Source organism: Barbus barbus (assembly GCF_936440315.1).
Source record: "Barbus barbus genome assembly, chromosome: 7".
In the NCBI taxonomy this organism is placed as follows: Eukaryota; Metazoa; Chordata; class Actinopteri; order Cypriniformes; family Cyprinidae; genus Barbus; species Barbus barbus.
The window spans coordinates 3170432-3196976 of NC_136735.1; the positions used below are offsets into that span (position 1 = coordinate 3170432).

Genomic DNA, 26545 nt, shown 5'->3' on the forward strand with positions numbered 1-26545 from the left:
GTAAATGTGGATTGTGCAAATTTATTTTTTCTCTTTGGTACTGTACAATTCTGATTAGTTGCACCTCTTGTAGTGATCCCCTTACTACTCTGTTTTGATATTAATTGGCATATAATATCTGGAACAAGATTATTTAAAAAACATTTTAATAACTAAGCAAACTATATTTTTGTAAAATATTACAATGATGCGATCTATTTGGTTTCTTATCCAAAATTTTTAGTGTTTGTTTATATAGAGATCTAACAGATTTGATAGTCGTGTATACTTATGAATAATCTTTTCAATGGTTCTTATCACAGTTTCACAGTTTTTGTGCAGGTCCCCAGTTTGTAGTGCATAATCCCAATTAATATTTTTTAGATCATTTTTAAATCTTATAATTTTACTCTTAGGGATGCCTACTCCTGGTTTAAAAGTTTGACAAAAATTACTCTGCAAACATTTCAAAACATTTGCAAACTTTGTTAATTTTCTAACAACCAGGATCATGTTATGGTCAGACAAACCTGTCAGAAGATTATATGTTTTTATTACCCTTTCAGTTTATTTGTAAATGCCAGATCAATACGAGTTTTACTTGTTTTTTGTTATCCTAGCTGGACCTTTTATTAACTGGTTAAATTTAAATTAAATTTTATTAACTGGTTAGTTTTGCTGTAATTGATTTCAGTTTTTGCTTCCTACGTTTATCTAACCAATTTATGTTTAAATCTCCAAATAAAACAGTTTCCTTACGACAATTTAAAAACTTCAACATTTCCTCTAAATTATAATAAAAAGTATCATGTGAGGGTGGATTATACAGAATCACAACATTAAAATTAATTTTTGGGGACATTATAACATTTAACGCCAGACATTCTAATCCTGCAATATCTAGTTTTACCTCAACACATTTAAAAGTATCCTTAATATAAATCATGCCTCCCCCTCCTCTTCGTGATGGTCTATCCTTTCTATAACAACTATAACCAGGAACATCAATCATGCATGTTGGTGTACTGGTAGACAAACAAGTTTCACTCAATGCTAAAAAGTCCAGGTTTGAGTTCATAAGCAGATGCTCAACTTGATCCCTCTTCGGATATTCAAGTGACCCCCTAAAATACCCTTTGGTTTGAGTTTTGAATCGCAAATGACTCTAGCTTGGTTCACAGTCTGGAATAATTTAAACTGTTTCTGTGCAGCATGGTCGATGGCTCCTCTTTTTTTTGAGTTTTCATAAAATACCTGTAGTTTGTTTGTTTGCTTCACTCCAGAAAACACATTATATTGTTTACATATAAGGGGTGGTTTAAACTAACCAAAACTCTCTGAATCAAGGATACGACTATTACGGGGCTCTGATGTTTCAAGCATGGGCACATCCTGTAAGATATCCAGGGGTAGTTTGGCCAAACACTCAACATCTCCCAGCTTCCACCCTGAAGGTCCACTGATCTCTGTACCACAGTTCACACTCCAGCTTGGATTACACTCAGTCGATCCACTTACTGGTTCAGTTATATGTTGGTTTGTTGATGGTCCTGGGTTCATCTGTATATCGCCGCTGAGCAGGAGAAGAATCAGTAAAACATTTGGACCATACCATTTGCTTCTCTTGACATGCTGATGACTTTCTTTTCCTTGATGATGATTATTTTGCCAGCAGATAGAATAAATAATGTGGTATCCTTGGCTGAAGAAGTTCAGTTTTGGTCTATCAACCATGGACATGAGTTTAACAGATGTAATATGTGTTTCATTTCCCGTAGCACTGACAGCAAAACCACATGGACTTATCAGGAACAACAAACAGAGCAGCCATATGCAGCAAGACTCAGTATCCCACTTTCCAATGTTTAAAATCCATCCTTGGCCGAATATTTCTTTAGTGTTGATGAAAAATTGTTGAAAAATACCAAATGAGATCAAAAATTATTGTAGAAAAAGATTAAACAAAGGGGCAAGTGTGGAGCCAAACAAACCACACCTGCACCCGGCGACCATCTTGCTCCTACAGTTTCATTTTATTTAACTGTAAAAGAGGTTTACTAAGAGTACTTAAGTTCACTTTTTTTAGTAACTTTTCTTGTTAGTAACAAATTATACTGTTTTTAAAATACTGATAAAAAAGTGTGTCAGCATATCAATTTATTAAAAATCAGAATCAGAATCAGAATGAGCTTTATTGGCCAGGTATGTTTATACATACGAGGAATTTGTTACAGTAAAATACTGTCAAATACTGTTTAGTGTCAATAGTTCATTAGATGGATTGCCTGAGGGAAGAAACTGTTCCTGTGTCTGGTCGTTCTGGTGCTCAGATCTCTGTAGCGTCGACCAGACAGTAACAGTTCAAAGAGGGAGTGTGCTGGATGTCAGGGGTCCAGAGTGATTTTACCAGCCCTTTTGCTCACTCTGGATGACTACAGTTCTTGGAGACTGAGGAGGGTTGTACCAAAGATTCGCTCAGTAGTCCGGACTACCCTCCGTAGTCTTCTGTCAAAAATATATTGTTTTACCACCATGTTTTTCTCACTTCGAGCATCAGTGCAGATGTCTGTTGCAGAAGTTTTGACAGTATTTTTATTCAGGTTTGATTTCTGAATATATCGGTCCGTCGTTTGTCTTGATGTTTTGTGGATGTGTCGCTGTTGAGTAGATCAGTTCTGTTCTGCTGTCTGTTGCTGGTTCAGGTGACTTCATATTGGCATAATAATCACAGTCTGTATCCCTCACCTGATTGGTGGAGTGGATACGACTGGGGTGTGATTCAGGCTGCTGATTGGTTACCGTGGCATAAACAGTAGCGACTTGTGGGCGGATGTTGAAGTGTAATGCAGGCGTCTGATTGGTCAAAGATGTTGCAGTGATGACATCACTGTTTGGAATCTCCTCATACATACGCTCAGACTGAAAAACAGCATGTACAAAAAATATTTACTAGTTTTTATCAGAGGAGGGTAGTCCAGGGGCCATAGAGTAAAAGTCCTCCCATATGTTTATTCCACGCATGAACTCAGCAGATGATTTCACCAGAGGAGATTCCTTTCAAGTCACAAGCAAGTCTCAAGTCAAATCCCTCCTCAAAGTCCTCAAAGAGTTAAAGTTAATGAGATAATTGACTAATTAAATGATGATTGTGCATTAGTGATGAACACCTGCTGTTATTGAGAATTGCAGAGGATCAGATGTTGATGTTTTATTGGTTAAAATGATGTCACCATCATGGAGATCAGTGTTTGCTTTAGTTGGGCTCTTGGTCCTTGATTTCTTGTGCTAGATTTTTCTCTGTAATAATGCATGTGGTGCTGTAAAGCAGATAGATCAATGCTCTACAGTGTTCAGATAGTCACTATGAACTTATATGATTATATCCAAAATATATTTAGTTTATTGATTTGTTTATATGTTTGGTTTTGCATAACTGCAATTAAACTGCAGAAAGCAAAACATTTTTCTAACAGTTAATTTTAAATCCGTGTAATGCATATAACAATTTGAACTCTAGTAAGTTTTAGACACACACAGACATGAAGAACGGAAGCGTATTGCATTCACTTGAGGAAAAAAAATCTACTCTGTTTTTCTAAATTAACGAGTTAATGATCTCAGAATTATGAAATCATTTTTCATGGAAAAAACGTTTTTGCTCTGTTTTTCTGAATTATTGAGTTAATTATCTCAGAATTATGAGATCATTTTTCATAAAAAAATATATTTTGTTCTGTTTTTCTGAATTAATGAGATCCCTCAAAATCCTGCCAGGAGCTCTATTTTAGCTGGATTGCATGGAAGTAAACATGTCCCGCCTTTCAAGTTTAATCCGGTTTTATTTTACTTTGGGTTTGAGATACTGCTGTCTTTAAGTAATATAAATGGTATTTTTATTAGTGCGTCAACTTTGCGCAGACACCTCAAGACTTTGCGGCTGTTCAGACGAAAAGAACATTCTGATCTGCTTGACATTGCTGTGTTTCTCCAGGATCCAGCCGCAGTTCAGAAAAACACGGTCAAGCCAGCTGCGATTGACATTATGGTGCGCGCGTATTACTATACGTACGGTAATTGCAGGACCAACAAAGAGGGAACGCGCATTCAAAGCACTTTTCATTCTAGACGCCCAGAATTGAGATATAATGACTTTTTCTGTTATTTTTTCTGTTTGTTTTATGTACATCTGCTTAATATTCGTGTTATTTATTGCTGTCTTTGTATCTGTATTAGGTCTACTATATTCTTCTACCTGCATTTCATTGCAAGATTCGTATAAAAGGAGATATGTGACATTAATCGATTTAGAGGGGTATTACGACACCATTTCTAACTTGTTAATTCAGAAAAACAGAGCAAAAACTTTTTTTTAATGAAAAATTATCTCGTAATTCTGAGATAATTAACTCGTTAATTCAGAAAAACAGAGCAAAAACTTTTTTTTCATGAAAAATTATCTCGTAATTCTGAGATAATTAACTCGTTAATTCAGAAAAACAGAGCAAAAACCTTTTTTCATGAAAAATTATCTCGTAATTCTGAGATAATTAACTCGTTAATTCAGAAAAACAGAGCAAAAACTTTTTTTTCATGAAAAATTATCTCGTAATTCTGAGATAATTATTATTATTAATTCCTGCCTCAAGTGGAGGAGTTTAAGTATCTTGGGGTTTTGTTCACGAGTGAGGGAAGGATGGAACGGGAGATTGACAGACGGATCGGTGCATCTTCTGCAGTAATGCGGTCGATGTACCGGTCTGTCGTGGTGAAGAAAGAGCTGAGCCGCAAGGCGAAGCTCTCGATTTACCGGTCAATCTACGTTCCTACTCTCACCTATGGTCATGAGCTTTGGGTCATGACCGAAAGGACAAGATCCCGGATACAGGCGGCTGAAATGAGCTTTCTCCGCAGGGTGGCTGGGCGATCCCTTAGAGATAGGGTGAGAAGCTCGGTCACTCGGGAGGAGCTCAGAGTAGAGCCGCTGCTCCTTCACATTGAGAGGGGTCAGCTGAGGTGGCTCGGGCATCTGTTCCGGATGCCTCCTGGACGCCTTCCCGGGAAGGTGTTCCGGGCGCGTCCCACTGGGAGGAGACCCCGGGGAAGACCTAGGACACGCTGGAGAGACTATGTCTCCCGGCTGGCCTGGGAACGCCTCGGTGTCCCCCCGGAAGAGCTGGAGGAAGTGTCTAGGGAGAGGGAAGTCTGGGCATCTCTGCTTAGACTGCTGCCCCCGTGACCCGGCCCCGGATAAGCGGAAAAAGATGGATGGATGGATGGATGGATATACTATTTCGACCAATGCTAAACTAATCTGCTATTTCAAGGTTTAATTCAGCATTGCACAAACGTTTTCTGTGAAACAATATTGTAACTGCTTAGAAAAAAAATTCTTAGGGTTGCTGAAAGGCTCAAGAGTACAACTAAAGGAAACACTGACCACAATTTGGTGGCAATGTTTTTTTTTTCTTCCAGTTGATTTCATCCAAGGCTGTGGCTGAAGTCAGTTGTAGTTCTCCTATTTCTCTTTTCTTCAATAATGTTGATTGTTAACAGCAAATCCGCATTTAATTAGTCACTTAATTATTGCATTATCTTTAACTCTTTGAGGACTTTGGATTTGATTTGAGACTTGCTTGTAACTTGAAAGGAATGTCTTGGTTCCTCCTCTGGTGAAATCAGCTGCTGAGTTCATGGGTGGAACAAACATATGGCAGGACTTTTACTCTTTGACCCCTGGACTATCCACCTCTGTTTTTTATAGATATCATTCATTGCTCATCAATAAACAATAATGTAACATGTATTTCTGATCTTCTACAGGTAAAGATTTGATCACCCACCTCTGTATTGAGCTGCACATTTTGCTGAAATAAAGCTTAAGGGACCACAAAAAGAGAGAAAAGTCAAAGTCAAATCTATTCAGACCCTCAAAAAGGACTTTATAATCACAAATAAATTGTTACCTGACACAGATTTCCTCTTCCTCTTTTTCAGGATGAGGAATGTTCCAGAACACAGAACCAGAACAAGCAGAACCGAACCCAGACTGCCAGCGACAGAAGACAGATCTGAACACAATATTAAACACAAAACAACACAGCACTGATTCTGATTATACTGTTGAATAAACTAAAACAATCTTAAAACATACATGACATAAATGATTTTGATTATTGCAATATTCAACATTCTAAAATATTGTAAATATATTGCTGTTATATTGTGTAACCGAAGGGAAACCGCGATGGTGAACCTCAGTCCTCTGAGGAAAACGCTTCTGTCTACGGCTGATGTGAAACCAGATTAACCACATCTGATGTGTGCATCACTTTGATCAGGTTCATCATGAGTTAAACTGAGTCTCTACAAATATTCAAACCAATTACTTTTCTCCAAAATATACCACATAATCAAACAGGGGACAGCTGCATTGTGGGTAGTGTAGTTTGTGTGCTTACCAGTGTTGCTGTGATCGAGATGAACTGCAGTACTTCCTGTCATTGTTCTTGTCATTTCACTTTCTGCTGGAGGTGTCACTAACAGAGAGAGAGAGAGAGAGAGAGAGAGAGCGAGAGAGAGAGAGACAGAGCGAGAGAGAGAGAGAGAGAGAGAGAGAGAATGCAGATGATGCATGAATGCAGATGTTAAGACATCATGGAGAACCCATGTAATGTAATGCTGTGCTCATGTCCAAATAATTTAACGATGGAATTATTTTATTTTGAGCCGTTCATAAACTCTAGAACTGTAGAACCTCTGGTTGTAATAAAATGACATATCAAACATTAAGTTATTTTACATTTGAATCAATATGTCAGGTGTTGAGGTCACTGGTCATAATTGTTTATTTTTTACAGATGTTGAGGTGTTGATGAAATTGAGACATGACCAGTCTAGTCAGAACTAGTTGAAAATGTGTTCAGAAGCTTTGATGCCTGTGTATTCAAGATAATCAGACTAACTATTAATGATTTTACTGAAATTATGACTTGAATTATTGATGTAAACACAGTGACTACACATTAGCAATGGTTTTAACACAAATGCATGTGTGTAAAGATGCCTGAGAGTGAAGTCAGTGATTGTGTGTGTTCAGGTACCTGTGCTGGTGTGGTCAGTGCTGGTGTGTGTATACGAGTCAATGGTGCTGGTCGAGATCTGGACAGGTCTTGTTTTCTGTGGAGCTGAGAAACAAGATCACATTATTCAGATGAAAAATACATTACAAAACCATCAACTGCAGCGTGAAGCATGAACATAGTGGATGAAACAGACTGCTGTTCAGTCCTGAATATCAATCACCTTTGATCACATTCAGCTGGATGATTGTATATTCTCCCCATCCAGCTCTACAGCCGTACTCTCCAGCATCTGCCATCATCAGGTTTCTGATGGTCAGCTTAAATGATCTCGTCTGATGATCGTCCCGCAGAGAGAATCTGCCATCAGACACTGACTGTCCTGCATCAGATTTTAGTTGAAGTTTCCTATCTCTGTAAAGTCCTTTATAGAAGTATTTGTAGGAGTTTTCATATCCTTTAGCATAAGGACACTTAAGAGTCACTTCTTCTCCTTCTGTTCCTCTCTCTGTAATCCCCTCAGACACTGAACTGCTCACTGCACACACACACACACACACACACACACACAGCCATATTTAAATAAACACTTATGTATCAGTAAAATGTATTTAAAAAAAAAAAAGAATGAAAAGTTTTTGAGCTTTTACCCATCAGTAGAAATCCAGAAATCATCAGTGTTGACTTCATTTCTTCAAGAAACTCTCAGCAGTTCCTCAAACAACTTTCTTAAACTCAAATCTCCAGTAATACTGTGAATACTGCTCTCTTCTCTCGGTGTAGAGTAAAGTAATGTCTGTTGCTCATCTCATGTGATGAGAATCAAACACTAGCGCTGACGGACAATATGTCTGAGTTTCCATGTGATGTTGAGAGCATTATGTGTGAAAAATGACCAGGAAATTAGCTGTGAACTCACAAACCACATCCTGTTTCCTGTCAGTTTCTGTTCTGCCTCCACCTTTGAGTGCTTTTCTGTTGCTCTTTTGCTCTTTTCCGGCTGCAAACCCATATAGCAAAAAAATAAAAAAATAAAATAAAATAAAATAAATAAATACATAATATAATATATTCACTCACCTAAAGGATTATTAGGAACACCTGTTCAATTTCTCATTAATGCAATTATCTAATCAACCAATCACATGGCAGATGCTTCAATGCATTTAGGGGTGTGGTCCTGGTCAAGACAATCTCCTGAACTCCAAACTGAATGTCAGAATGGGAAAGAAAGGTGATTTAAGCAATTTTGAGCGTGGCATGGTTGTTGGTGCCAGACGGGCCGGTCTGAGTATTTCACAATCTGCTCAGTTACTGGGATTTTCACGCACTACCATTTCTAGGGTTTACAAAGAATGGCGTGAAAAGGGAAAAACATCCAGTATGCGGCAGTCCTGTGGGCAAAAATGCCTTGTTGATGCTAGAGGTCAGAGGAGAATGGGCCGACTGATTCAAGCTGATAGAAGAGCAACTTTGACTGAAATAACCACTCATTACAACCGAGGTATGCAGCAAAGCATTTGTGAAGCCACAACATGCACAACCTTGAGGCGGATGGGCTACAACAGCAGAAGACCCCACCGGGTACCACTCATCTCCACTACAAATAGGAAAAAGAGGCTACAATTTGCACGAGCTCACCAAAATTGGACGGTTGAAGACTGGAAAAATGTTGCCTGGTCTGATGAGTCTCGATTTCTGTTGAGACATTCAGATGGTAGAGTCAGAATTTGGCGTAAACAGAATGAGAACATGGATCCATCATACCTTGTTACCACTGTGCAGGCTGCTGGTGGTGGTGTAATGGTGTGGGGGATGTTTTCTTGGCACACTTTAGGCCCCTTAGTGCCAATTGGGCATCGTTTAAATGCCACGGCCTACCTAAGCATTGTTTCTGACCATGTCCATCCCTTTATGACCACCATGTACCCATCCTCTGATGGCTACTTCCAGCAGGATAATGCACCATGTCACAAAGCTCGAATCATTTCAAATTGGTTTCTTGAACATGACAATGAGTTCACTGTACTAAAATGGCCCCCACAGTCACTAGATCTCAACCCAATAGAGCATCTTTGGGATGTGGTGGAACGGGAGCTTCGTGCCCTGGATGTGCATCCCACAAATCTCCATCAACTGCAAGATGCTATCCTATCAATATGGGCCAACATTTCTAAAGAATGCTTTCAGCACCTTGTTGAATCAATGCCACGTAGAATTAAGGCAGTTCTGAAGGCGAAAGGGGGTCAAACACAGTATTAGTATGGTGTTCCTAATAATCCTTTAGGTGAGTGTATATATATATATATATATATATATATATATATATATATATATATATATATATATATATAAAACTTTTTTGAAAAACATTTTAGCAAATATATATATATACACAGCAAAAAATGGAGTACACGTGAGACCACACTCAAGAGTGTGAAAGTGTTAAAATAAGAGTGTTAAATTAACACTGAAGCAGAGTTAAAGTTAATGAGTTAATTAAGAGATTCATTGAGTGGTGATTGACCATTATTGAAGACACCTGATGTTAACGAGCAGAATCACCAAAGAAGAAAATCACAACTTTTATGTCACCATTATAGTGGTCAGTGTTTGCTTTAGTTGGGCTCTTGACCCTTATATTTTTAAAGTTAGATTTTGCTTTGCTGTTATAACAGAATTATAACAGACAGACAGATAAGCAAAGAGAAAAAGAAAAAAAATATATGCATATGTATATATATATATATGTGTGTGTGTATTGTTTTTCCTAAATCTCTGAACTCCTTCAGAGCCAAATCTCTGATTTAGATAATTGTTGATTATAGCATTCTTGTGATTCATTAGCATAGGATTTCCAGCATTTTCAATACAATCTGAGGGATTTCTGAAAGTTGTTTGTTCAAAAATCTTTAGAAAGTGGCTAATATTTAGACACCCAAACATCAAGAATCAACCTGTGAATCTCAACAACGGTGACAATCAAAAAAAGCATGTTGCAGTGCTTTCTGGGTGTTTTCTAATGTTTAGAGTTGATCTGTTTATGCTGTTTGTCACCGTTGTTGAGATTCATACACTGATTCTTGATATCTGTGTGTGTCTAAAATAAGATTTTTTATTTTTTTTTAATTACCAGAACAACTTTCAAGGAGCCCTTTTAATTATTGAATACTGCAGAATCACAGGATTTGTATAATCAACAAGGTAAATCTGACTGTTATAGATTCTGAGTGAGTTTGGCAATATAGATCAAATGATCGTTATGTAATAACATTACCAACATTACATGACCTCTTTTTTCCTTTTGTTTCTCTCTCTGCTGTAACTCAGTTACAGTATCCAAACAAAATCTAACTTTAAAAATATAAGGGTCAAGAGCCCAACTAAAGCAAACACTGAGCACTATAATGGTGACACAGACATTGTGATTTTCTTCTTTGGTGAATCTGCTCGTTAACATCAGGTGTCTTCAATAATGGTCAATCATCACTCAATGAATCTCTTAATTACCTCATTAACTTTAACTCTGCTTCAGTGTTAATTTAACACTCTTATTTGAACACTTTCACACTCTTGAGTGTGGTCTCACATGTACTCCCAGGAGAGTTAATTTCACTCTGGATTTTTTGCTGTGTATATATATAAGCAAATATATGCGCAACTATATTTCAAAATATACAAAAATGGCCAATACATATATATATATAGAAAAGTGTTTCAAAACATATTTACATAAATATATTTTCTATTAATTTATTTTGGTCAGAGTTCAGATGCAAAAGCCTTTTAAGTGCTGTTTGAAATTTTCTTCTAAAATGAGCATTTCTATCAGTCTCCTGTGTGTAGGTTCAGTTAATTCACTTTAATGCCAACGACAAGAACCTATTAATTGCCATCAAAGTGAAATTACCGAACCTGCAGACAGTGAAGATGACTGCTTCTCCCGGGATTCAAACCCAAGCACTAACCACTCCCCCAAATCACTTGGAGGATCAACTAACACAACATATGTTATAATTCGTCAATTTGCTTAATTGTTTCTTTGTTGAAGCTGTTTCAGAGCAATACTTGAAAATGACCACTAGGTGTCACCGTAGAGACAAGTGTTGAAATGTTTCGAAGCCTCGACCAGTGGCACCTCCAGGATTTTTTTTATAGGATGGCCGAAAGGGGCCATTATAAAATGTTAGGGTGGCACAATACAAAATAGTGTTGCATGCCTAAATCTAATCGCAGACAATAGTTTTGTGTGTTACCATTCATTCTGGGGGCATATAAATGTATAAGCTTCAAAACTTCAGTAGGCTATTACTATTTTCTGTATAGGGCAAAATAGAAAAAAAGTCGCTCTGCAATTCAACTGCAAGTACCCTCATGTTTATTTGAAGTGCAAATTCATTTCAAATGAGAGTAAAAGTAAACAAGAAGCATAGATGTTTAACCCATCACTACTCAGCATCTCGATATGCCACACCTGTGAGGTGGATGGATTATCTCGGCAAAGGAGAAGTGCTCACTAACACAGATTTAGACAGATTTGTGAACAATATTTGAGAGAAATAGGCCTTTTGTGTATATAGAAAAAGTCTTAGATCTTTGAGTTCAGCTCATGAAAAATGGGGGCAAAAACAAAAGTGTTGCATTTATAATTTTGTTCAGTGTATGTGACTCTAAGAGCCAAAGATAGTGATCAACTGATGGAGTAGCAGAGCTCTACGCTTACTTTTCTTTAATTTAGGAACACCTTCTAATCAATAATCAAAAATTCTGATAAAAAAAATTAACCTTCCCATTACGAGGTGAAATGTGACTCCTTAAAGTGATTTACAGGGAATTTAGTTTTTACCTTTGTAATGGCATTTTTCTAACTTTATTAAAAGTATATAATCTTTTAATTATCATTTAAAAAATATATAAGCTTTTTAACATTTCTAAATAAAACAACAGATTAAAAAGTAAAATAAGTAGAATACGCTCTCAATCGAATGAAATCAGTATTTAAGGAATACATTTGTACTACAGAGGTGGCACAGAAGAACACACAAGTGGCTTGTAGGTGTATTTTCAGACGTTTAATGAGGCTGAGAGTGCAATTAAATTCATAAATTCATATTGAGGTTAACGTTTTAAAGATACAATTTTGAATATATAAATATTAAATGATTTAAATAAGAGGAAATATACTTTAAAAATTAAAGTAAAACTGCCAGCAGGTGGCGACAAGTCACTGATTTTATCACTGAAACATTCATTTATTTGATTCGTTTGAACGGCTGATTCATTCAGGAACAAAGTACACAACTGTCTTTATGAATCATTCACACTAGATTAGTATAAAAACGCAGCTCATTTATAAACAAAACACTGCTGTGTTTGAATGGAGATACGCAGCGGCTCAGCTGTTAATTTGTCGGAAACTATTTTCGTTGATGAAATAGAGCAAAATAAGGCAATATTGTTGTAGTCAGACAATATAAGTCACTTAAATTAATATTAACTTCTTGTTTAACAAACTGTTGTATTAAATCAATCACATTTGCAAACTCCCTTAATCAGGGTTCGAATTACAAAGTGGCTTTCGGGGGAGCCCTATTTTCCGATCCTCCCTGACTGACTTTAACGCTTTTGGTGCATGTTCGGGCATTTAAAACAATAGGTTTACAGTAAACCTATTGTTTACTTAACCGTTTACTTCAAAACGCAAGCGTCAGTCAGTGTTGTCAGTGTTAGGGCAAACAGCTCTGTCCACGGTTCTGAATCAACCGCGCTTAGGCCTACATCATGCAAATCATGATAAAAACAGAATAACTCACATAACAATCATAAAAAAATACATCAATATTAAATAGGATTAGGGCCAATCCTCACAAACGCACAGATCAAGTAAGTAATTCCATGATTCTTACCTTAAATCAGAAGTGACCACAGAGGCCTGGGGTCTTCTGTCTTTGCTTTCCATCCTGTAACCCAGGATGTTGAGGGTCGCCCAAGTCTCGCTATCCTCGGTGCTGGTGCTGTCACTAGCAGCAACTTTTAGCGGCGGCGGCGGTAACACCGGCAAGCTAGTTGTAGCTGGTGCGCTGTCATCACTCCTCTTCGTTTGTTTTGTAAATCCAAATTGACTGAGGTTTGGCTGCTTTCTTTTTGACATTCTTATTAGTATCCACAGAGTGTTCCAAAAAACGAATAAAGTATGTTTTGAACTTGAAGTTAAGCTAACATTCAAATACCAACTCAGTGAGAAGTTCAAGTGGTGACGTAAACTAGTAATTTCAGTGCAGCGCCGTCACGCATGGATGGTCACAGCAGGAGACACAGCATTGCATTTATTAGTGGAGACAGATGTTCGGAAATAGAAAAAAATCAAAACAAAACAGATGTTCGGAAATAGTAATGTAATGAACGAATAAACACACAACATTTACACATTTTTAATATCATCATTTATTTCAGGAACCTTAATGTACTGTGACGAGTCGGCTGCCTCCCCCCTGTCCATCATCACCACCCCGTCCCGTATTCGCCGCCCTTCACCAGGCTCCCGACAGGAGTGGGTGTGTGAGAGAGGAGGGGCGCTGAACACGCAGGGCTGGCGGCGTGTGATGAGGCGCACCTGACGTGAATAGAGCCTCATCACCGCCGCCGTTTAAACGCCGAGCGCGCCTCTCCTCGGGAGACCGGTCTCTTCCCCGTGCATGCACGCTGGTGTCCTCGTGGGTCCAGGAAGGGTGCGTCGAGCAGGACTGCCGCACCCGTTAGGCGGCTGACGGGCCAGGATGCCGGGCCGTCGAGTCCCCCAGAAGCGCCGGGAACCAAGGAGTAGGAAGGAGCCGCGCACGAGACGCCGCCGCCACTTGCTCCCGGCCCCGAGAGGGGAGCGCGTGCGGCCACCGGACTCCGCCCCTTCCCTGGACCCTTCCCTGATGAACACTACCCTCCTTCACTAGCCCCGCGGCACAGCGAGGACACCAGATTCCCCGTTTATTTGGACACTTTTTCCCCTTTGGACACGTTATTTTATCCCTTATTGTTTAATAAAAACCTCTCCGAGGCTTGACGCCACGCCCACTGTGTCTGTCGTTGGCTCCTCCCGCCACAGTACAGAAAATCAAAATCTATATGCGACACAAAAAATGGACAGTGTTTTAGAGCTCCCCCTAAATGTCTCAAAGTAGGCTTTCAGGGGAGCCCAGGTCCTTTTCAGGGGAGCCGAGCTCCCCTTAGCTCCCCCGTAATTCGAACCCTGCCCTTAATAATCATTAAAAGCTGTCACTCATCTAGTTTTGCCTAGTTTTCAGTCTCAAATGTGACTTGAATTGTTGCACTAGAGCCCTGAGTAATATTAATCTAATAATTCATAAGGATAACCTGGCCAAAGTGCCATAGGTTAATGCCAAATTGTTTCCATCTATTTGAAAATCTATTTGGGGAAGTCGTGGCCTAATGGTTAGAGAGTCGGACTCGTAATCGAAAGGTTGCGGGTTCGAGTCCCTGGCCGGCAGGGATTATAGGTGGGGGAGTGAATGTCCAGTGCTCTCTCCACCCTCAATACCACGACTGAGGTGCCCTTGAGCAAGGCACCGAACCCACAACTGCTCCCCAGGTACTGGGTGTGTGTGTGTGTGTGTGTGCGTGCATTTGTTCACTACTCACTGCTGCGTGTGTGCACTTGGATGGGTTAAACACAGAGCACCAATTTCGAGTATGGGTCACCATACTTGACAATACATCACGACTTTTAAAACAAACACTTAAAAAACAACAACAACAAAAAACATGCAATTTTAAATACAGTGAACTCAGTGGCTCATTTTGCCATTTGCACGTAATCAGCCACATCTGTTATATAGGCTAGTGTTGGGCAGTTTAATGTACAACAGTGCATCATATTGTAAAAAACAATGTTTTTGTAGTGTTGCTGTCATGTGAGGAAAAAAACTCACTGAACTGTAGGCTGTATGGATACAAGGAATTTATTTAGTTACACTCCACCACTTTATTTTGGAAATGAAAGGATCAAGGTTTATTGATATAATATTACAAATAGTTGCTGATTTCAACGGCGTCCGATAACGAAGGCTGCTTCTGAGGACTCGAACCGGTTGCCTGTGACAGCTGTCATTGATGAGTTTGTAAGTGGACTTTTTATATTCAGCTGCATAAAACTAAACAGGGTTAAAAACATGTTTAAATATGTTCACCATGGACCATTTATGTACATAATAATCAATAATAAAATAATCAATAATTAAAATAAAATAAAATAACATATAATCACATTTTGGTAAGATATAAGTCAACTTTAAACAGCTTTATATTTAATATTTTTTCATGTCATTGCAATATTCAATTAAGTCGAAACCCAATACTAACATGTAAATTGTAAATAAAAAAACTAACAATTCAGTCTCTATAGTTATTTTAATTTTCATTAACCATGGCAGCCCTCTTGTGGCACCGTTGCTATACCACAGGAGCGGCGATCGAGAACACCAGAGAAAAAAAGAAATAAAATGATAAATGTTGTAAAAACAATGCATTTTGCATGTTTTGTGTTTTCATTAGTTCAAAAATGATCAAATCTGTTTTGGTTCACTGTTTTCATTTTTAGAATTGTTCAAAATAAAGACTGTTTAGTTAGAATGTTCAAATTCTGAAATAGTTTAGTGTTTTTATGTGGTTTCATTGGTAGAGCAGTGCTGAAGTGATATACATATACTGTATGTAGTATGCAGTGTCTTACGGAGTCTCTAAATAGCCTTTTTGAAAGGATTCCTAGACTTTTCTTGAAATAAAATACCATAAAGATGTAGTTTCTGTAAGTTTTTACCTAAAAGAAAAAAAAAAAGAAAAACATTTATTTCAGAAAAAGTTTAGGCTTTTTTTTTTTTTTTTCAGAAATGCCATTTGTAGACCTGGTAACCAAATGACCAAATGAGTCAGCACTACAAATGCTGTTCAGAAATAGTTTTTTATTGTGTGTTTTGGTGGGCAGAGCAGTTCTGAATTGATACATATACAGTATGTATTATGCAGTTTTGACTCATTTGGACATTTGGTTACCAGGTGTCCATTTGGAGTCTCCAAATGGCTTTTTTGAAAGGCTTTTTTTTATATATATATAAATAAAAGCTTACAGAAACTACATTTTTGGGAGTATCATCCTCAAATTTGAATCAAAACATGGTCAGATATTCAGCTTTGTCTTTATGGTGTTTTCAGGCCTTTGGCGTCAAATTCTTATCCATGTTTCCCTTAGGGAATTTCATTCAAAGATGTCACGATTCACCTTCATGTATATTTTACCTTGTTTTACTTTGTTGCTATACTAATTTTGAGTTATTATGACTCTAGAGTAACTAAGGTTCAAGTGTCTAGTTTCAAACAATACCATATTTTTAAATATAGACCTTAGGGTTCAAGAGCTACATTCATTTTTATTTGGTTATGTCGTTTATCAGAAAATGCTCAAAAATAGGAGCGCAGGTTAAGAGGATTTATACTGGTTAATTCTGAATGAAAATAGCACACATTTTTTGTAGCCTGTAAGTGTATTACGTTATTTGGAATATCAGGCCCAAAATTGACTGGTTAATAAATTCAAATAATATTGTAGCATGCCAGAGAGTCACGCTCCCATCGGGTTAGAGGAATTCTGGTTAAGTAACAGCTTGATTAGTCTTCCCCGACCAGGTAAGTTTCCCATTTCCTTTTTGGAACCAAATCAATTTGAACAGGCCTCAGGCAGGACAGACATATGAGAGCAACATGTCGACTTCATTAGCAATGATAACAGGTCCTGGGTGAATGTGTTCAAGTAGATAGTGACAGGAAGTCATCTGCCAGACATCTAAGAAGATGACTCCATCTATGTCTCTGAACATCTCCCGCATCACTGTGTCCAACTGCAACATGTGCCAATCACTTTGATAAATATTCTGGAAAAACACATCAGAATCAGAAAGTGAATTATTGCCAAGTGTGTCTTTCACAAACAATAATATACCTTTCCTACCATTGAAAAAAAATGACAGTAAACTAGTAGTAATAAAGGAATTGTTTTCCCCAAAATCATCCATGTTGAAGCCTTAAAATTAAATCAGTTCAAGCATGGTAACTTCACTGGGAGTCAAGCCCATGATTTACTGCTTGAGCCTCACCAAAGCACACATCTTTAAGCCCCAGTGTTTCTAGACTCATGTAATCTTTTTTCAAGTATCTAGTCAAGTATAATGCATTACTTTCAAATTTACAACAGAATATTTATTTTTTGTTAAATTTAGTAACTCAAGTTACTTTTTTTCTCATTTATTGACTGACACCTCTGTCCCGTTGCCCCAACACTGTAGACTTTCATGTACATCAAATACCATACCAACTATACAACATTTCAAAGAGTTTAAAATACAGTAGGATTGGAAAGTGAGCACCTTTAGTCCTGCAGTGTTTCCAGACTTGATGACGATGGTGGTCTCTGGAGCACGGCTCAGCAGTGCAACCACAGACTGGCGGATTTTGGCCACTTCATACACGTAAAATGTTATTGGGTGAAAAACCAGGTGAGCAAAGTATGTGAAGACAACGACTGCATGAGGCCCACCGGCTATTTCATCAATATCATTGCTGATATAATGCAGGTCAATAATAGGCATAACTTTACCAAATCGCAAAGGAACACCGTGCACCCTCCAGTGAACAATGATATTATTTTTCAACTCCACAGCCATCAGTGGGCCACCTGCAGGATGAGTGTGGAGGTCCATTCTTTTTATGCCTAATAAAGATATGTGAAACAAATATTATAATCGTAGCTTGAGAAACTCATACATCCTTTAAACGACAAGTGTGTAAGTAAATGATGCCTGAATTTTCATTTTTTGGTGAACTGTCCCTGCACTGATTTATATACAGGTCTCAATGTGATTGCATTAGATGGAAAATATTAACCAAGACGCATCTACAAGCAAGATAAGCTTTTTTCAGAAGCGACTTCCCCTTTATAAGCCATTTTTGTAACAACATTTTGCAAGTTTGCCTGAAAAGTGCACCAGTTTTTATATTTCCATCGAATGCCAATATATTCATATTTATATTAAGTGCCCCATATCCTTTACTTGGCCTCTGTATGTCATTTCCTTGTTTCATTTTATATTATACATTAATGCTATCGAGTCTTAAATTGAACATTGAAAACTGAGTCAATACTTGCCTGGCACTGTTCTTTCTAAGAACTCAAACCACTGCCTTGTGGTGGAGTCTCCCATCAAATAGACAATCTTGTTTTTAAGACAGTTTGCCATTTGTGCAGGACTGAACTGTCGAGTGTTGCATACAAAAGACTTCCAGACATCTTTCAAATAAAATCCTGCAGGAACCGGTGTCGTCATACCAGTCCTACATTTCTCCACTGTGCCTAAAGCAAAAGAAACATTCACATTACATTTTTTGTAGCTACGTGAACTCTTTTGAAACTACATTTGATTTCAGATGATCTCCGTCCGCTTATATGTGGTCCATGTATGTTTTGACCATTTCCTTTTTGGAAAAAAACAAAGAAGCCCATAGAGAAATGTACTATATGACATATTCTGTGGGTAGATGAGGATATATTTTTATGACATATAAAATCCCCATGCATAGGAAAATTGGTATACATGTGTTAACAATATATGATGATTTTTCATACGGTATTATATGCAGCAAGCGTGTCAACAATATGTATTTTATTTATATATGCAACATACAAAAATATGTGTGTTTATATATGTTTTATAAGAAATGCTTTAAATACATGTCTATCATCCTCTGAAATTTGTAGCTCTCGACTCAAGGATCTTTTTCGATCACCTTCCCTTCTCTCCATCATTTTGCTTCCTGTCTGTCTAAACTGTCTTATCGCAATAAATGGAAAAAATATATATGAAATTGTTCCTATTTCTATAGGTTTCATATTTGGTTCAATTCATATGACATTTTACATATTTTGTTTGCTGAAATGTCGCTAATGTTGTGTGCGCAACAATTTCAGTGTGTAAATAATGCCAAATATTAATGCTATAATAGACCAATTTACTAACAATAAACAAAATGGGGAACTCAAGCCTAATTTTGGTTTTCTGTTGAAAAAATGAACCATTATTTTATTTCTCTTTTTTTTCCCAAACAGGAAATGACATGGTCAAAATGTACTGAGATCATTATGTAAACATACCAATGGCTGAAGTGTTGGGAAGGACATTTATTATTTTTTTGTCTCCATTAATAGCGACATTTGTTAATTTTCTGTAGAAAGAGAGAGAGAAAAAGAACATTTTGTACACTTTTTTTGTTTGCTTGTTTGTTTTACAATTCTACATTTATTCTGAAATTCATTTTGAATCATTACTTTGTAAAAAGCTGCTGCTCAAAAAGATTTAATGGGTTTTCCAAACGTCCGCCTGAATGGCGAACTAGTTTGTCACAGGAAAGTTTCTTTGGTCTCTCACACTGCCACACCGTCCCTGTTTTTATATCCTTATGCTCACAGCAGCAGTCGCCTTTCCTCCAACTTCCATCGGCACCCCACTTAAGATTACATTCTACTACTTCACTGATCCTGATTTTATTGGGTCCAAGTCCTTCAAAGAAGCCATTATAGTGGGTTCGTGGGAATGAAGAGTCCCTGTATTTTTGAAGAATCTGCACAACCTCACTGGAGTGCTCAAGACGTACAAACACTTGTGCCTGACCCTCCCAGGGCAGAAGAAGAGCAACAGAGTAAGTCCCATTACGATGATCCACAACCTCCCCGTACACACTCGCCTTCAAGAAGAACAGAAAAGAACAAGTGTAATGGAGAAAACTAATGTCTGTTGGAAAAGTGAAAAAAAAGTGAAGTTTAGTTCACCCAAAAATGAAAATTCTGTCATTAATTACTCACCCTCATGTTGTTCCAAACCCGTAAGACCTTCATTAAGATTCGCTAAAATTGCGGTTGAAGCATTGATGTCACATGAACTGTTTTACTGATGTCCTTACTACGTTTCTGGCTCTGGGAATATTTCAGTTGCATTGCTGTCTATGGAGGGTCAGAAAGCTCTCGGATTTCATCAAAAATACATTAGTACTTACGGGTTTGGAACAACATGAGAGTAATTAATGACAGAATTTCCATTTGACAAATGTCTGTATGTTGATTTATTTAAAAAAATATATATATTTGAACCAAAAATGTGTTTTAAAAATAATTTTATTAAAAATAAAAAACACACCTTTAGCTGTGAATTGAAAAGTTTTGCTTTGAAAAAATCTCCTCCATATCTTTTCAGGTTCTTGTTGTGGTCTCTGGCTGTGATAGTAACAGAGATGGTTTCTCCCACTTTGTAACTCTCTTTGAGTCCCACAATAGAGAAAGTTGAGTGGACTGGACTTGTGCTCTGATCCAAGTGAGTGATTTCTTGATCTGGAATTGGCCAGTCAATAGCCTTCTGTAGTCTTTCCCACTCCTCATCACTGATTCCCATGTCAAAGGCAGATATAATGGATGAACTGTTATTTTGAGGAACTGGTTTAGGTCTGGGGGGCTGAAATTGTTTGATGTGGATCCCACCATTCAATGCCCATAGAGCCTGAGAGAGGACCGGGATATCATTCACACCAAATTTATTTTATTTCTATGTGCAAATGGTAGGTACACAGCAAAAAATCCAGAGTGAAATGAACTCTCCTGGGAGTACATGTGAGACCACACTCAAGAGTGTGAAAGTGTTAAAATAAGAGTGTTAAATTAACACTGAAGCAGAGTTAAAGTTAATGAGGTAATTAAGAGATTCATTGAGTGATGATTGACCATTATTGAAGACACCTGATGTTAACGAGCAGAATCACCAAAGAAGAAAATCACAATTTCTGTGTCACCATTATAGTGGTCAGTGTTTGCTTTAGTTGGGCTCTTGACCCATACATTATTAATGTTAGATTTTGTTTGAATACTGTAACTGAGTTACAGCAGAGAGACAAACAAAAGGAAAAAAGAGGTCATGTGATGTTGTTAGTGTTATTACATAACGATCGTTTGATCTATATTGCCAAACTCATTCAGTATCTAAAACCGTCAGATTTACCTTGTTGATTATACAAATTCTGTGATTCTGCAGTATTCAATAATTAAAAGGGGTCCTTGAAAGTGGTTCTGGTAATTAAAAAACAATAAAAATCTTATTTTAGACACACACAGATATCAAGAATCAGTGTATGAATCTCAACAACGGTGACAAACAGCATAAACAGATCAACTCTAAACATTAGAAAATAAGATACTAAAAGTCACATAAAAATATATATATATAATAATAATAATAGTAAGAATAAAGGAAATTACTAAGAAAATTCAGCTAATAATTTATTCACGCTGCAATGCATCATGGGAGCCATGGATGGAATCGATTTGTGGCACCCAGAATGCACTGCAACATGCTTTTTTGATTGTCACCATTGTTGAGATTCACAGGTTGATTCTTGATGTTTGGGTGTCTAAATATTAGACTCTTTTCAAAGATTTTTGAACAAACAACTTTAAGAAATCCTTCAGATTGTATTGAAAATGCTGGTAATCCTATGCTAATGAATCATAAGACTGCTATAATCAACAATTATTTAAATCAGAGATTTGGCTCTGAAGGAGTTCAGAGATTTAGGAAAAACAATACACACATATATATATATATATATATGCATATATTTTTTTCCTTTTTCTCTTTGCTTGTCTGTCGGTCTGTTATAATTCTGTTATAACAGCAAAGCAAAATCTAATTTTAAAAATATAAGGGTCAAGAGCACAACTAAAGCAAACACTGACCACTATAATGGTGACACAGAAATTGTGATTTTCTTCTTTGGTGATTCTGCTCGTTAACATCTGGTGTCTTCAATAATGGTCAATCATCACTCAATGATTCTCTTAATTACCTCATTAACTTTAACTCTGCTTCAGTGTTAATTTAACACTCTTATTTTAACACTTTCACACTCTTGAGTGTGGTCTCACATGTACTCCCAGGAGAGTTCATTTCACCCTGGATTTTTTTGCTGTGTACACATACTTGGATATTAATAGAAAAGGTTAGATCTAGATCTATAGGCATTTGGTAAAATCATGCACAGACTGTGAATGGGTTGGGTTCAAAAGAAAAAGGTAAAGAGTTTCCTTCACAAAACAAATAAAAAATAAACAGCAAGTTGCTTGTATATAATTGTATGTCAAACTTCCACTTTCTCAGCAGTAATTATGAAATTACTTTAAGCTGAAGTTTGTAACTTTTTCAGTGTTAAAATACCTTCTATGCCAGCTTACAGCAGGTGGAACATGATTTCTGAGAAACACTGTTGATATTTGAAATCAACATCCAAACAAACACATCCCTACCCATAATAAACACACCCTTCATTTCATTGCTCCGCCCCCAAAATAATGAACTCGCTATGCAACACAGGCATCAGAAAATGAAAGCACAAAATAAATTTTGAATGAACATTAGAAGGTATTTTATTTAAACCATGGAAAGACAAACTCATTTTACTCAGTTTAAGTCAACCTGCGTTAATCTATTCTTCTGTCTGATTTGTTTGTCGGACAAAATGGCGGATTCAGTGCTATGATTGGTCAGATCGCCTGTCAATCAAGCTCCCTGCAAAGCGCCAATTACAGCAGTTGCACCAACACATTCAAATTCTGCATTGGTTTGCTAATTTCAGATGCCTAAATTTAATTGGAATTTAAAATGCATTGTCAATTCAAACTGAGCTCGATGCTGCACAGCTCTGTTATCGTGTTAGGCAGAAATAAATTTCTTACTTAATCATTATTTAACATCTGCTTTAAAATGTCTTACAAACTTACCAAACAGAATGATGTCCAAAGAAAACAAGTGAGCAGCAATACATATTGTCTTAACCTGCAGACTGATAATACATGGAAATGATCAACTTCGTAATCCTTAAAAACATGAATGTAATAATGTCCATTAACTCCTGATTACCTTGTGCGTTTGATTTCTTCGTGGATGGCGAGACCATGGCTAAGTCTGTTGTTCGTTATGTCAGCTTGTGAGTGAAGAACATGGCAGTACAGCTCTGAAAACGAGGCGTTCCCACAACAATCAAACAAGGCTGTCCTCAGGAATAGCATTTTAGCTTGGCTTTGTTTGATTTCTGCTTTAGATGAATGCAGATTAGGAGTGTAAACATTATTTTATTGCAAGGGAAATATAGCTCAAGGGGCAATGATAAAAATGTGTGTTAGAATATGGCACCAAGGAAGGGTGCTGTGAACACAAGCTGTCAATGGGGCGGTACCTTTTCAATAGACATACCTTTGTACCTTATTTACCCATAAAGAGTGCATTTTAGTTTCTTAAATGTGCATATCAGTACCTAAAGTGTCCATATTAATACCTAAATTGTACATATGGCACAATGTGATCAATAGCTATGAAAAAAATATATCAGTAAATAAAAATATATATAGAACACACAGAAGCAGAAATGGCTCTGCTCTCTTATTTATTTATTTTTGTCCTATAAGTATTGTTCTTATCTAGTTCTCTTGTTTAATTACAGTAGATAAGCTGAATAAAGTTTTACTGTACCTGTATGATGGCAATAAAGATTTTGAAAGGGTGCTGCCACAGTGACAGCCTTTGTACTTTGTGTTCCTTTTTTTCTGAGATGGATGTAACCTACTTCCTAACTCTGGGAAGGGAAATGTTACAGCTTTTTTATTTACTTTAGTGCCATTTTCCACATGAAAGGTGCACATTTTCAAAAATCCAAACTGATCACACTTGCACCACTGCCAGTCAGTCCTTATAAACCAGATCTCATGCTTTTATTACATTTAGATTTATGTTTATTCATTTAGCAAATGCTTTTATGTGACTTACAAGTGAGGAATACAACAAGTGACTGATCGTAAAGTTGCAAAAAAGTAAATACTTAATTTATCATTTGTCAAAACAATGTAATATAAACAGATTGAACCGTGTTCCCTTATAACAGGGGTGTCAAACTCAGTTCATGGAGGGCCACAACCCTGCACAGTTTAGATGCAATGCTAATTAAACACACCTGATCCAGCTAATCAAGTCATTGAGGCTTATTTGAAAACTACATGGTATGTGAGGGCTGCGGCCCTCCAGTCAAGTCAAGTCAAGTCACCTTTATTTATATAGCGCTTTTTACAATGCAAATTGTGTCAAAGCACTGCACAATATCAAAAAAGGAAAATAATGTGTCAATAAATTTAAATAGTGTCTTTGCAATAAGGTCGGCGATATCGCTGGAAATGAAACGTCCCCAACTAAGCAAGCCAGAGGCGACAGCAGCATTTGAGTAATATGAAACGGTTATTTCCTAAGAACAATATAACGCCAAAGCAACATTATTTGATACATATTTCTGAGAAGATTAAAGATTTGGGTCCAATGCTGAGACACATGATGAACATCTGCTGTTAACAACCAGAATCACTGACAGAAAGAGAAACACAAGAACAACTAACTGAAATCAACAGAAATGAAATACATTAAATCTCAAGATCTAAACAACCAGCATCACCAGCTCCACTTATTAATAACCAGACTGAGACATCTACAGAAGATCTTATTGAGAATTAACTAAGGTTTAGATGTTGATTTATTTTCATTTGAAGTAACCATGTTAGAGATCAGTGTCTGCTTTAGTTGGGCTCTTGACCCTTGAATTTAATAGCATCTTCTTTTTCTCTGGCTGTTGAAAGCAAGTGTTCCTGGAGCATATTTGCTGCAACTCAAAAGCCCAGAGAAGATTATTAAGTAATCTCTGATTTAATGAATGATGAATTGATTGTAGTGAAAGTTATTCTAAGGGCCAGCGGTGCTATGGCAGTCTGTTAATAAAAAGGACTGGTCAAATTATTTGTCCACAATAAAGTTTTAATCTTTGGCATAAGCTGGACTCACACAGACATTAAGAATCAGCTTATGAACCTCAACAATGGTGACCATTTAAAAATAAAAATAAAATAATAATCATGTTGCAATGCATGCTGGGTACTAGCATAGGACAAAACTCATCAGTGGCTCCCAGCATGCATTGCTGCATGATTTTTTATTTTTTTAATGGTCACCATTGTTGAGGTTCACAAACTGATTCTTGATGTCTGTGTGAGTAGCTGCTGCTGTAGATTTAAGTTTTTTTGTGGACAAACTGTTTGGCAAGTATTATATTAACTGTTTGTCGTGGAACTACTGGCTCTTAGAATCATTTTCACTAAAATCAACATAACATACATTTAATTAGAGATTAGACACACAATGAGTCTATGTTCACTCTCATTGAGATCAGTTCACTAACAAATAACTCTCATTAGAAATATACAGAAACCAACTACTGATCACTTTCTCTGGGCTTTTGAATTATAACAAATATGTTCTAGTAACACATAATTACAATCACCAAAAGGGGGGGAAAAAAAAAAACCTGACACAAATGTCAAGAGCACAACTAAAGCAGACACTGATCTCTAACATGGTTACTTCAAATGAAATTAAATCAACATCTAAACCTTAGTTAATTCTCAATCAGATCGTCTGTAGATGTCTCAGTCTGGTTATTAATAAGTGGAGCTGGTGATGTGGTTTGTAGGGTTGTTTAATCAGATTTTGAGAGATTTAATGCATTTTATTTCAGTCTATTCAGTTTATTTCGTTCATCTAAGGCCATGGTGTTTCTCTTTTCTTCAGTGATTCTGTTTGTTAACAGCAGGTGTTCATCACTAATGCTCAATCAGCACTTAATTAATCACTTAATTACTTAACTGCAAGTTTTAACACTTACATGGTTTAAACCAAAGGGAATTTGTTTACTCAAACAGTTTGAGTCACCCTAACTTGTTGGGTTTTACAGTGTACAGGGATAGTACCTATGCAATATCTTAAAATGTAATTCCTTTACCTTATTTGGCAGTACAAATTTATTAGTTGCCGACAATATTTTTTCAGAGGAAGGAATGAAATAGAATTGTTTATATTTAATGAGTGCTTTTGGGTAACAGCTGACATCTCGAGTAAGACATTTTCTAATGTGTGAGTTATTACACTTAATAGCCATTATATTGATTCCATCCAAGGTTGTGACTGAAGATATTTGTAGTTCTTAGGTGCATTCGACTTGAAGCGGCGCTGCGCAGAATGACATCAAAGTACCACGAGAGTGATAAGAGAGCAGACTGATCCTTAAGCTTTCGAATCGCTCTCGCGGTACTTTGATGTCATACACTGATCATTCTGCACAGCGCCGCTTCAAGTCGAACACACCTTATGTGTTCCTCTTTTCTTCAGTGATGTTGATTGTTAACAGCAGGTGTTCATCACTAATGCACAATCATCATTTAATTAGTCACTTAATTATCTCATTAACTTTAACTCTTTGAGGACTTGGGATATGACTTGAAGACTTGATTTGACTTGAAA

General features: G+C 37.0%; 2 protein-coding genes across 2 annotated transcripts in view; both read right to left on the reverse strand.

Moving 5' to 3' along the window:
* Positions 1-1302: 1302 nt before the first annotated feature.
* LOC306872272 (uncharacterized protein) lies at positions 1303-7935 on the reverse strand (the record flags this gene model as incomplete). Its single annotated transcript, XM_079420770.1, has 8 exons — positions 7709-7935; positions 7282-7596; positions 7080-7163; positions 6438-6515; positions 5943-6047; positions 5820-5854; positions 2725-2898; positions 1303-1539 (listed from the first exon to the last, which is right to left on the reverse strand). Exons 1-8 carry the CDS (start codon positions 7746-7748, stop codon positions 1303-1305), a joined length of 1068 nt encoding a protein of 355 aa, XP_079276896.1. The 5' UTR covers positions 7749-7935.
* Positions 7936-16798: 8863 nt separating this feature from the next.
* The window catches only part of LOC306872273 (NXPE family member 3-like), a gene marked incomplete at both ends in the record, with an annotated part of 29233 nt that continues 19486 nt past the window's right edge, over positions 16799-26545 (reverse strand). The window contains 6 exons of the mRNA XM_079420771.1: positions 16799-16996; positions 17489-17832; positions 18268-18471; positions 19270-19340; positions 19444-19859; positions 20309-20665. Of these exons, the coding sequence (XP_079276897.1) occupies positions 16799-16996; positions 17489-17832; positions 18268-18471; positions 19270-19340; positions 19444-19859; positions 20309-20665 (1590 nt within the window). The remainder of the gene's footprint in view (positions 16997-17488; positions 17833-18267; positions 18472-19269; positions 19341-19443; positions 19860-20308; positions 20666-26545) is intronic.